General features: G+C 44.0%; 1 protein-coding gene across 1 annotated transcript in view; it reads right to left on the reverse strand.

The window, feature by feature from the left end:
- Window positions 1-888: 888 nt before the first annotated feature.
- adgra3 (adhesion G protein-coupled receptor A3) overlaps window positions 889-13,183 on the reverse strand; it is a 30,399-nt gene continuing 18,104 nt past the window's right edge. Inside the window, exons 4-19 of the mRNA XM_008435808.3 lie at window positions 10,908-10,979; window positions 10,754-10,825; window positions 10,486-10,646; window positions 9,023-9,236; window positions 8,780-8,944; window positions 7,051-7,252; window positions 6,815-6,964; window positions 6,146-6,304; window positions 5,893-6,060; window positions 5,582-5,789; window positions 5,282-5,490; window positions 4,995-5,119; window positions 4,733-4,856; window positions 3,812-3,957; window positions 3,164-3,259; window positions 889-2,583 (exon numbers count right to left, since the gene is read on the reverse strand). Coding sequence (XP_008434030.1) covers window positions 1,152-2,583; window positions 3,164-3,259; window positions 3,812-3,957; window positions 4,733-4,856; window positions 4,995-5,119; window positions 5,282-5,490; window positions 5,582-5,789; window positions 5,893-6,060; window positions 6,146-6,304; window positions 6,815-6,964; window positions 7,051-7,252; window positions 8,780-8,944; window positions 9,023-9,236; window positions 10,486-10,646; window positions 10,754-10,825; window positions 10,908-10,979 — 3,703 coding nt within the window. The 3' untranslated portion in view covers window positions 889-1,151. The remainder of the gene's footprint in view (window positions 2,584-3,163; window positions 3,260-3,811; window positions 3,958-4,732; window positions 4,857-4,994; window positions 5,120-5,281; window positions 5,491-5,581; window positions 5,790-5,892; window positions 6,061-6,145; window positions 6,305-6,814; window positions 6,965-7,050; window positions 7,253-8,779; window positions 8,945-9,022; window positions 9,237-10,485; window positions 10,647-10,753; window positions 10,826-10,907; window positions 10,980-13,183) is intronic.

A 13,183-nucleotide genomic window follows, 5' to 3' on the forward strand; every position in this document is an offset into this window, starting at 1 on the left:
AAAAGCCTTGGTGGTCATTACCCGGGTCATGTGAGAGAGACAGTTTGATTCACAAGGCTGCCACCATGACATTGGCCAACAGGTGGTCGGCCCTCCCTCTGTTTAGGACAGCCAGAACAAATACAGCTGACCTCAAGTGGGGTTGAAAATCAAGTCAGCTCAAGGGTCTCCTGTCAGAAAAAACAACTGGTTTAGCTGAAATGATGCCACAGGTTGTTAATCACTCCACCCTGGAAAACAAAACCGTTCAAATAAATCCTGAAAATCATAAAACCGATGGCATTCATCCCTTAAATTTATGCATTCAACCATCTGACCAGAACCGGCTATAGCCAGCGTGAAATTTAAATTAGCTGCTGTTGGAACAGTAAATCGGGAACACGACGCTCCCACGGCAAAAAGTGACGCCGATTCCTGTCAAATGCTCTGCTGTGTCTCATTCGAGTGAGCGGGACCCGGGTTCAGCAGCCCTCCTGCTGCTGCGGAGGGCACTTGGAATGAGCTGCAGGAGAAGGAAGACGGCTCGTCTCTCATTATCTCCTCTTTTCCCTGCAGCCTTTCCCTGCCCCAGAGAGTCAGCTGTCAATCACATCCTGGGAGGAAATGAAGTCGACTGGAGCCCAGGACGCGCAGCGATCTCATCGGCTCCGTCAGCAGGCAGGGAGAAAACACCTACGGATGGCCAACGTCGCTGCTGGTCGCAATTAAAGTGCTGCATCACTGCGGAGACGGGAACCCGAGGCCACCTGAAGGTCAGCGAAGGAACCCAATTACCAGCCTGTCATGTCCTGATGGGAGGAAAGCAGAAGAACTCCGAGGCCCAGAGGGACAAAAGATGAATGTTTGTGATGTTGCAGGAATAAAAAATAAAAAAAACTTTTAAATAGGTAAATGAAACCGTTTTATTACTAATCCTGGAAGCAAAAAGTATGAGGGGAAAGGCATACAGAACTCTCAAATTAACAGTGTTGGATTAAAAGTTATAAAAAAATAAAACATTTACAAAAGCATATCTACAAGGACAGCTCAGTGGCAGCTTTCCTGCTAATTTCCAATATTTTTTTCTGGAATAAAAAAGTCAACATAGAGATATTTCACAGTTTCAAGGCATGAGGGTTTTATTTATTCAGTCCTCAGGAGGGAAACTGTTGCTACACAGTAGTTTCATGTTTCCACAGACCTGTCTTTATGCAGGCGCCGTCACCGTTCACTAAAGGCACCGCTTGTCCGTTTTTTTTGAGCGTGCCGCCGTTCTGAGTGACCAGGTTGAGTCCGTACCACTTGCTGCTTTGGTTTTCTGGTTCGGAGCTGCCCGGCGGCGGCACAGCGTCTTTACTGGCAGCTGGTGACCCGGCGGGTGCCGCTTGCTCTGCCTCTATGCTCACGGTGGTCCCGTTCTCGAGCAGAGCGCCGCTTCCTTTCTCCGAGAAGCGGGAGCGGCGCGGCAGGCTGGCGCTGTCGCTGCTGTCCTGCTGCAGCTGGCTCTGATGACGCTCCCTGTAGGCCATGTACGCCGCACGGCGACTGTTGCGCGCCGCCATGTCGTAGTAGTGGTGCCGCCTGCTGGGGGCGCTCTGCACGCTGCCCTCCACGCTGGTGGGCACGTCGTAGGCGTACTCTCGCAGCACAGTCAGCCGGCTCGCCCTGTGCGCTCGCGCTCTGTTCTTCTGATGTCTGCTCGTGCTTCCGTTAGCTGCCGGATTGCTAATGTTGCTCAAAGGGCGGAACTGCACCTCCACCGGTGCGACGTGCATTTTAATTTCATTGTCCAACGAATGCTCGGTCAGGCTGTTGTCCAGAACAGCCGTGCCGTTGGCTGTCGCCGGGGCCGAGGCTGCCTTGCACTGAGCCGCCTCTGCGTGCAGGTTGGTCAGCTTGCTGCCGTGGCCGGAGTTGCGAACGCTCGGGGCGCTCCTGTTGGTGTACGAAGAATCCACGCTGCTGTGGCCGCATTTTGCCGACTCGCCGTCGGCCTTCTCGGCCGTCGCCGTCGACATCACGGCGATGCCCGTCTGAGGCAGAAGGACCTCCTCCTGCGCAGAGTACGCCCGCCTTCCAGAGCAACACACCTGCAACCAGAACCGCCTCATGTCCTGTCTGTTGACGCAGTGGTGCGCCACCATGAACGCCCCGAGCGCCAGCGCGGTCAACCCGAAGAGGCAGGTGAACGCCATGTCGAAAGGGTGATCCTGCGATACCGCCATGGCGCCGAACACCCACAGGCCTGAATACAGACCTAAAGCCCCCACTGCGCCAATCAGCTGTGCGGTGAAGGTGTGCTCGTTCTCCAGGGCCGTGAGGGGCACGGCGTGTGGGGCCGACGCCACCGAGGATGACGCCTCATTCGGCTGGAGCTGCGCGGTGAGGGGGAGGGAGAGGCTGCCGGGACCCTCGGGCGTGGCCTCGCTGCCGGCTGAAGCCAGATGTTGCTGCTCTTCGCTGGACTCCTTCAGCTCATAGCGCCGCTCGGGGTGTCGGCGCACCTGCAGCAGGATGCTGAGGAAGTACATGCAGTCCACGAAGACGATGAACCCAGCTGGTCCGTAGAAAGCCCCGATGCTCGGCTCCCAGGCCATCCAGCAACTACAAGGGAAGAAGACCGGCAGGACTTAGACACCTGTCAATTTCTTTTATTATTATCTAAATACAGAGTGCACATCAAATGAACAAGTTGCCAAAGAAAGTCCAAACTTCAGATCTTACAAATAATTTAAGTGGTTTTTTTGGGGGGGTTTTCTATGCAAGTTTTGCCTCCAACTCTTTGCAGGTAATATCCTGTCAAGTTTAATGACAAGAGCTGAAAATCTTTTGCACGCAAGAAATTAATTAAACTCTAAAGACTCCAGGACAGATTTCTCAATTAGTCAGCCATGGTGCCTGATCGGAACAGCTGCCACAACAGGGAGCAGCGGTGTGTTGCCTGGATGCACATATCATTAACGGGACTCCATAATCGGAACTTTGGGGAATAACGTTCTCCCTCGTATAAAAATCTGCATTATTCTCAAAAACAATGCAGTCGTGGCTATCCTAATAATAGACCTCTAGAGGAGTTGTGGTTTGAAGCGCTTCCTTACCAAATGCTGATGTCCAGATTTAATGGCACCATTTCCATAAGTGCAAGCTGGGAATTGTTAATTGCAGTGTGTGAGATCCTACTCACTTTGGTGAATATCTTTGGCTGCCGTAGTTTTTTATGTTCGCTGCCGCAGTGATTCCACAGACAATGATGGGTATTCCTCCACCGATTAGGTAGAACCTGGAAAATGAAGCAAAAAAAATATTCATATTTCAGTGTTTGGATTTTCATAACAAGTCAGTTATGTTTCAACCCTTTACTAACAAACCAGACAGCATATTGCAGTTATACAAGTTACACTTGTATAAATGCAGTTGGATTACTAAACACATACCCAGGATTTCTGCACAAGACTCAAATCTAAAATTCTTGGCAAATATTCTTCCAAAATGTACATATAAAGGAAAATATTCTCACTGAACCTGTACAGAGGTTTCAGATTTCAACAAAGAACCTGAAATAAACATCAATGAGGAAAAAAATGATGGCTGGATAGACGTACGTATATCTATCCAAATATGAACAGATGGATTAAAACTTATACGGATGAATGGATGGAATCCACAAATTGAATGGTTGAATCAAAATATGAATGAATAGACCGACATGGGAAAGGGGAAGAGAGTCTGAAAAACAAAATGTTTTTCCAGAACACGAAAATAGTGAAATTCCAGACTTTCCCATCCCGCCCAGTAACTCTGCTTTCATCGTTCACAGGAGTTGGAAACAAACCTGAGCATCGGTCGTGGGGGTGGCGGCGGCTCGTCCAGCTCCTCGTAGCGTTTGGCTTTGCGCGTGAGTTGCTTGTAAATGTTGCGTGCCGTCACGCCCACCCACAGGGCGGTCGCCAGAGTGGAGTAGTGCAACAGAATACCCACCTGGAAGAGATTAGGCTGCAATGTCATGTATGGGCAAAGCAGTTCAGTGAATTTATGACATCACAGTAAATTCTAACAATCAGTGCTTGAACCCTAAATAGAGACAGCAGAATAAGCTCACAATAAAAATTTGAGTGAAATCCAACATTTAAGTTGAGTTTATTTATTCAGCACAACTTTTATAAGCAATTCAAACCGGCAGAGACAAAAAAACAAAAAAAAAAAAACAAAAACATGTTTAAGTCAGGCAGATTTGTATAGATTTACATTATGTCAATAAAATGTGACAAGAAAATGACTAATGGCCAAAACTTGCCCTTTTCTTCATTGGATCTCTGATTCAAAACCTGACCAAACAGAAAAGGTTCAGACGCCTTAAGCTGATGGGTTATTAGTAACAAAGAACTGCTAATAAATACTCTTTGACAAATCTAAAATAAAAACGGAGGAGCCCAGTGAATGCAGGGTACATCAGCTGTATGAATTTTCCTAAACAGTCTGCTCCGTTTCATTTTTAGGAGAACATATATGATTTTTGAGACACACTTTGAAAAGGGTTAGAGAGATGTAGGCTCACCTCAAGCCAAGAAAACTCATCTCTTACTGAATTCCTCATGTTTCATAAGATCAGTTATCTTAGCCAGCGGCATTTTTTTTCCCTCCCAGAAAACATCTAAATCCCTGGTTCTTTTATGACTGTCGAGCACGAAGCTTGAAAGAGGAACACCTGAGAGTTGGAGTCTGAAGTGCGGGGGGAAGGACGATTCCCACTTACTGCTTGGCAGACGCTGGCGTATCGTGTCTGATTGATGCCGCCTACAAAAACCCCACAGGTGAGCGCCATGTGAAAGCAGAGGTTGACCAGCATGTGCCAAAACTTGCGACTCACACGAACAGATCTGCGGAAAAAAAAGCAACCCCAGAAGCTTCCAGTTTTATATGCTCTGAATGTTTGCACATTTTTTCACATTACACCACTATTTCTAAGCATTTTTGCACAACTAAACTAACCATTACAAACTTATTTTGGTGTTTACCTGTAATGGTAGATGTAACTGATGATGATTGTGAACAGGCAGAGGAGGAGGATGACACTTGTAGCGTAAATGACTGGATGTAACGGCTGGATGCTTGGAGAGAACTGTTCGACGGTGTTCAAGTCCTAAAACAGAAGAATATGAATATCATTCACAATGTGTATGAACCCTAGAGGCTATTCTAGCTCAACTACTAATGGCCACTAGAGGGCGAGACAATTATATAAAATATGAGTGACTCTGCTCCTTTTAAACATTTAAAACGACATGGGGGTAGCTCCACCTACCATGAGCAGACCATAGTTGCCCAGAGAGTTGCAGGACATGGTGGTGAAGTTGTCGTGGTTCTCCAGGATGCGGCAGCCCTCGCTCCTCCACCCTCCCTGATCCCCAGCCAAGCTGAAATTCCAGCGGGCGGAGACGGCGTCGGAGCCGCGAGCGAAGCGCCGCAGGGTGATGTTGATGGGGGTCTTCAGGGAACGTAGAGCGACACCGTCTGATGGCGGAGAGATTTACGGGGTCAAAATTGTCTGTTTTAGATTATGCGTGATTGTAAACTTCCCCAAAACTGCATATGCAGGACTTGCCCATCTTTGCCATGATGACAGGTGTGGCCACACTCCTCTTCCTCCCTCCATCAGCCAGAAGGGAGGTGTTCCCGGTGGAGGGGAAGAACTTGCCGTTGCGGAAGCCGAGCAGATAGAGCTTGTAAACGTTATCGTCCGTCTGTCCCGGAGTAGCAGCCTGACTGAAGAGAGACTGCGGGAGTTGCAGCGAAGCCTCCACTACGGTGCTCTGTTTGGACACAAACAGATTTTACAGAACGCGCCCCATCCTGGCCGTCTAGGACAACTGACTGGACACACAAACACTGTGGACATTTCTGCTGGAAGCTGACCTTGTAGAGGACGGAGGCGAAGGAGCCGGTGGTGTTGCATTTGAACGTGAGCTGGCGGTCGTGGCCCGGCAGCCGCTCCGGGCTGGGCCTCTGGAACAGCATGCAGGTCATGCCGTTCCAGTCGTTGGCCCTGACCGTGTGGGCCTCCAGCGCGATGTTGGGGGACGTCTGAGAGGACGACAGGAAAAACTAAATGCTCGTCTCCGTCAACAAAAACCCGGTGAACGTTTTAGTGCTCGTTAGTGAGGCCGACCAGGGAGAAAGCCTGCGCCGTGGCCAGGCGGTAGACGGATATTTTCTGCAGGCATGCGATGATGCGGCTGCATGCCATGGCTTCACGCTGGGCCATCCACAGCACTCTCTCGTCGGCCAGCATCAGGTTGCTGGCCATGTTGACCATCACCTCACCCAGCTGGGAAAGTGAAGAGGAGAAACCATAAATCTCAACAAGAACACAGTCAAACCTTTTCATTGTGACACAATCCGTTCAAATAGTTCTACATTATCAAAATGCTCCAGTACAATCAACTCCCTTCAGAAGTCAACTAACAGGTAAATAGAGTCCATTTTCTTTCCCACAGCATTATCATCCACAACAACTGTTTGAAGATACTTGGATGACAGGAGTTATAACGAGATTTATTTTCCATTTGGGATAAAGTATTTTTAAATTGTCCAATAAGATTGAGGCTAAGCTGTTGTTTACTTTCACTTCATATTTATGTGCTACCATTTCAAATGTCTAAAAGATCCTGAGATGAAAAAGTTCTCAAGAGACTGCATTTCAAAACTACGTGTCAAAACGGGTTTGACGTCAAAAAGCCTAACCAACTTACAAAGAAGAAGCTTTTCAGTGTTTTTGACCTCTAGCTGACTTAAAGCCAACAGCTGCTTTGATCAAATCTCGTCATCTTCAACTTACGTCTTTAAACTTCTCCACAAACTTGCCAAACTTCTCAATCATTTCAGCCATGAAGATGATGTCCATCTTGTCTGACAGGTTGGCAGCATCGATTGTGTACACCAACAGGCTTTGAGCTTTGATTACAACATTGGTCTCGTTTAGAGGCATCTGTCAGAAACACAAGAAGAAAGTGGATTCAATGTGTAGACAAAAAAAACAGAAAAGGGAAAGAAAAGTAACAGCAGGATACAAACCTGGTTGATGACGTAGAGACCCCTGGTGACCTCTTTTTGAAACTGACACTGGGAGTAGTCGCCCTCCGTCCACTGCCCCTCGGGGCTGCAGTGACGCCACGTCTGTCGTTCTTCGCTCGGGACGCCTGAATAAGCGCGTGCGCTGGACGTCGGCGAGTTGCAGGGAAGGTAGGCTTTGATTCCTGCCAGAGTGCGGGGCCACCTGGATAAATTAGACTCCAGTCAAACTTATCTGGGGAACGTTTTCAATTTCCTCTTTCTAACCCTCATTTAAATCACATTTTACCGTGTGCATCATTTTTACATTCAGCCACCAGGTGGCACTGCTGGCAAAGCAACAAAGACACATTGATAGAGCAACATGTCTATGCTTTGATATAAATGCTTTCAACTGTATTTTGAACTCGACTCGACTATTAAACTTGAACCTCGATTAATCAGTTATTTTTTTCTTTGCAGTAAATTCTTATTGTTCTGGGCTGTCAATGAATCACCTGAACAGTTCCCATCCAAGATGAATGACTACAACAGACACCTTTAATCATATTTATTGCATTTCCTCATGTTTTTATTAATTTAACTTTGGGCATTTTGATTAAATTAGACCACCATGTTCACAGATCTACAGATTTGGGACCAATTACATTTATTTAATATTCTTTGAAACACACTCTGTGGTCCTGATCACTTTGAATACAGATTAAAATTCCAAAACCTGATCTAGAACCCAAAGGAAGAGAAATTAATCTTTGTGCTTTCTGTAACCATGAGTCAATGGGTTGGACAATAATTAGGAAAATCAGAGATTAATAAAAACATAAAAAGAAAAGTGTCTTTAAAATAACACTCGTTTTTCTCTGCTCCAAACTCATCAAGGATTGGAAAGTGATAGAAGCCACTTCTATAAGTTTTGTGTTTAATACGACTCTGAAAGTCTCACCTTTACTCCTCCAAACATTCTTCCTGTTGTTATGGACACTCGGGTTAATCTTTGCCTCATCTGACCATAACACTGAGCTCCAGAAGGGCTTTGCCAGATCCATGTGGGAAACTAAATGTTTGAGTCAAGATTGAAGATGCTGCTTTTTAAACGAGACGTTTTTAATTTAAAACTGACTTTGTTGGGGACAGAGGAACTACAGTTTACAGAAGAGCTGTGTGGTTGTTGGGTTGCTACCAAACATCCTAACCAATGTCTTTTCAGGGGTTGGCTGTTTGTCTCCAAGCCCTTTGCCAAGTGGTCATGTTTCTGAATAACTTGTACTTCAATCTAAAGTTGTTTAGCTCAAAGATTTTCCCCCATCTGTGCAAATCTACAATTTTCCATCTTAGTTCTTCATTGAGCTCCTTTGACTTTCACATTGATCTTAGCATTAGCCAGTTCCATGAGTGAGTTTCATGCTGGTAAAATGTCAAATTAAAGGACGCACGGATAGCACAACTTATCAAAAATACGTATTTTTGATACAGTCCTGGTTGTCCTGTTCGATTTTTTTTTCTAAAAGTGTTGTTTCTAAAAACAAGTTATCAAAAACTTATTTTTGATAAGTTTGGTCCGATGATGACCCAATGATTGCTTGATTCATAACTGAAGCTGTAAATTGTATAATCATTTCTCCCTAAAATGTAACAGCTCAAATAATTCAGTAAAAGCTACAAAACTGTATTGGACAGATAATGGCATCTTTGTAGTTCAACATTAAATTCAGCGTGACTTTTCCATATCTACCTGAACTCTCCTTTGTTGTTGGAGATGCGTTCAGGAGCGCAGTACTTGGCAGAACTTTGCAGCACTACAATGTGCACAGTCCTGGTTGTGTTCCCCCGACTGGTCCGGACCCGACACTCCCAATTCCCAGTGAATCCGGGCTGGATGTTCGAGATGGTTAAGGCACTGATTGGAAAAATGGGAACGGAAATTAGAAGTTCATTTGACGTACGAATGCTTGGCAGACGTGGACGTGAGTCTTACCTGGCGATGAGGGAACAGTTCTGCACGACGCGTTTCTCTATGAAAATGCCCTGAGTGGCATCTGGCTTGACCATGCGGCCGTTCTGGTACCAGAGGACCTGCATGTCCTCGGCCACGAGGGAAGCTTGACACTCGAACGGCAGACTGTCCCCCTGGAAGACCACCTGACGCTGGGACGGAGTTAGCTGGAAGGAGGGCAGCTCCAGCGGAGCATCTGGAAAGAAGCAAGGAGCCAGCTAGTAAATCAGTGTGATTTTTAAAGGCTTTCCACACATTTTTCACATCAACATAGCAGACGATTCCAGGCTCTTTTTTAAAAGCATAAATGTAAAAGTTCACTATAAATTTACAGCAGATTCTTGCTGCATACGTGGAAAATGTAAGAGAGGGAGGAACGGTCGGACAAATGTGAAAACATCTAGGGCTGGAAAACGCCAAAAATAAAAATACTTTCACAGTAAATTTTCTTAGTTTAGGCAAACAAAAGACAAAAAGAATGAAATGAAAATGAAGCTGAATTTGTGTGCATTTCAAAGCTACTTATAATTCATGTCAGGAAACGAGTTCCTTGTAAATCTGTGTCATGTGTTTTATAATCCCAGAAGGAGGCGAGAGCCAAACTGATAAGACATGAGCAGGTACAAACAAAGGCAGTGCCGGCCGGGGCAGGCTGCGTCTTATCTGACTTGTCATTGCATAAGACCTGCTTCCACAAACACACACAGCGCACCAGTTTGACAACAAAATCTGTGCCAATTAAACTGAGGAAATTACAAGGGTCATAACCAAAGTTTATTAAAAACTGCATTTAAACTGTTCATAAGGTTGTTAGACATCTAAGACCGCAGCCCTAAAGACCCTACATAAATCTTTCATATTAATGTTTGTCATGACCCCTGATGGCAAAGACAAAAAGGCTTTTGATGCCAAGAAAAAACAAAAGGCACTCATGGATTGGCTGCTTTTAAAACAAAAGCCAATAGCATGTCAAGGAACAATGCAACTTAATATTTTCCCCCCAAAATTTGGAGTTTAGATCCAGAGAAAAATCTGCCAACAGGTGAATCCACAAATATTTGGGCTACATTGTACACCGTTTGGTCTGCCATCATCATGCTTACATTTCAGAGGCCATGGTAAATTTAAAAGAAGTTAAAGTCCTTTGGAAAGCATAAATACAAAATGTACCCATTAATTACCAATGGAAAGACAATTCATGTAATTGATGAGACTGAGAAAAGTCAAGAGTGGGATGGAAAATATTTGTATAGAAAAAAAAAAAAAAAACTTGAAAAACACCTGGAAAATATTTGAACCAAATTCTGTATTTGTATTTATGCCACACTGTGTAAATCTTGTACATATAATAATGTGGAGTTTTGCATTTCAGTTTTGACCAGGCCAATGTGTGATCATTTTAACAGAAAAGTCTGATTTTGAGCAGCTCCAGTTTGTGTCCTTACCGCATGTAAGGAGTTCTGGCCTCAAAGACGTTATGAGCTGACCCTGGAGCGACTGAGGGTACGAGCACTTTGTGTTCTTCACAGAAACATTACGGTCTTTGATCCAACGCAGCAGCCACCGAAGGTTACAGTCACAGAGCAGGTAGGGTGTCTGAAACTCTCTGAAATTAACAACAAGCACGATGTCTGTAACACGGTTTTTATTGGATCGACGCATGATGGATAAATTGAGCAAAACAGATGAGAATTATCTCCTTAGCATACTTACAACGCCTTCAGAGACACCAGCCTGTCAAATATTCCCTGAGCCAATGAGGAGAACATGTTTCCTGAAAGGTTTCTGCAGAAAAAACACACAGCCGATGTCAGCCGATGTTATACCAATTATACTCATTATATTCAGGATAACACACAGTACTTACAGCCGACTCAGGCTGTCCAGGCCCTTAAAGACGTCCCCGTTAAGACAGCTAATGCTGTTGTTGGACAGGTCCCTGTAAAACATAGAGAGAAAGGGGAAAAAAAGAGCAATAAAAGACAGATTTCTTTATAACAATAAAGGGAAAGTTAGTCAAAGAAAAATTAATTCCACTTAAAAAGTAAAAACACCAAGTTTAGCAGGCAGGTTGGGACAGGGACGTCTAGCATTCAGCAGACAGGTTAACGACTTCCAAGACGGTATTAGATAATGTCTGTGTGGGCCTGCAGGGGGATTCGAAACCTTAAAAGGCGAAGCGGCACGGTGGGAGGCGATTAATCACCTATGATTAATGTCAAATACATCAAAAGTGTCTGTTTTCTTCAACTCTAGATGTGACCCGACAAGACGTCTCAGAAAAACATCAGAGAGAGGTGTCCGACACACCTGACGGGAGGAATACCGGATGATTCTCGAGATGAACACGCAAAGAAGATGGATGTTGCTGCTGCTGTCAGTTAGCTAAACCTCTATCGTTTAGATCAGTGTTTCTCAACCTTTTTTGGGCCAGTGCCCCCCTAGTCTTTATCCAGGTTCCTCACCGGCCCCCACCAAAGAATTTGTAGGGTACTTTGCACTGACTATTATTTTATTATTAATATTACTATCACTATTGTAGATGTTTTGATTTTTATGCTTGTTTCTGTATTTATCATCAAAAATAATTTCCCAGAGAACAAAAAAGCCATGTGAATAGAAATTATTTTCACAAGTGTCTACGAAAAATGCAATGAACATTCAACTTAAAATTGGTAGGTCTATCAGCAGCCAATCAGAGTGCAAAAAAATATTCTTGTTCTGTGCCCTAAGTATTGCACAAAATGAGCAGATAAAAGATGTACAATATGCCAGTTTAAACTTTTAACTATTTGCAAAACGGCTGAGCTCTGCAACATTAAAACATGGATAGAACTGTAACTACATTAATCATAACTCTTCTTCTCTTCGGTGTTTCTGTCGGTTTCTGGTGGTGCAGCTCTGTGCTGCCTTCAGGAGAATGGGACATCAGAGTATCATCCATAAAACTTCACCCACATGGCATTTATTGTGCAAACCAGAGCTTTCAGTGGAAAAACAAAAGTTACAGATCCTTTTAATGCCATACAAATATGAGACAGAAACATGGATTATATCTTTATATAGACCTGTCTATTGATTTATAGATTAATAGTTTTACTGGACAGAAATTACAAAGAACAAATCTGGTTCTTAATCAAATCCTAATGAGTCAAATTGAAAGTGTCATCAGCCTCATGACATTAACACTGACATGAAAAATAATATTGAAGAAATAAATATATCAAATCTAATTAAAAACATAAATAAGTGATGAGTTCTTTACTGTTATGGTCTGTAAGATATATTTATTCTCAGTACTAGATGTGGTCTCAACAAACCCATGGCACTTCAACAATATTATTTTACCTTTTATCTGGAAATAGTGTCTTTTTATTCTTGCCATACAGTCCTCTGTATTAATTATTGCTCAAAAGTTCTTGCCATACCAGTTTATTTCTCTGTATTTATTTTAGTTTCTTAGTTTATTCTTGCATTTTGTTCTTCATTCATTTCCATTTAGTTTTCTTTGATTAATATTATCCTCTCTTGGTTTATTGCCATGTCTACTTTAGTTTCTTTCTTGTTATTAGATTTATTTTATCATTTATTGACGCTCACCATCAGTAATCTTCACTCATCCCCTGCTGTGCCGCCTAATCGTCATGCGTTTTACATCATGTGTTGATTTTTCACTGTTCAGCGTCGGATTCTGTTTATGCCGTAATTCACATCTAGTTCGTCGCTCCGTTTTATGTCCCGCTTCTCCTGTTTCAGAGTTTTGCGCAACGTGCGCCTTGTTTTTTTTTTGTTTTTTCGACCCCCTAAGGTGCAGGGTGGGAAACGTATCGATGGGGGAAAGGCAGACTGACAAACGTTTTAAAACAACGGAAAAAATTTCAGTATTTTGATTATTGAAATTTAAAAGTGCTGTGGTACCGTTATTCTATCACACCCGTTTCATACAGGACCACTTACAGCTCCGGTGTTAATACTATGAAATGAATGCTCTCTATCGTGGTATCGCCCATGGAGGGATTTCTTTATTTAAATGGGTTCATTTTTCAGTGTAAACCGATATTGTTGTGGATTTAAGGTATAAAGTTTACCTTCAACCAAACGCCCCCCAAAGGAATCCCAGCGCCCCCCTTTTGTAAAAATTTA

Source organism: Poecilia reticulata, chromosome 18, assembly GCF_904066995.2.
Source record: "Poecilia reticulata chromosome 18, P_reticulata-male-v2, whole genome shotgun sequence".
In the NCBI taxonomy this organism is placed as follows: Eukaryota; Metazoa; Chordata; class Actinopteri; order Cyprinodontiformes; family Poeciliidae; genus Poecilia; species Poecilia reticulata.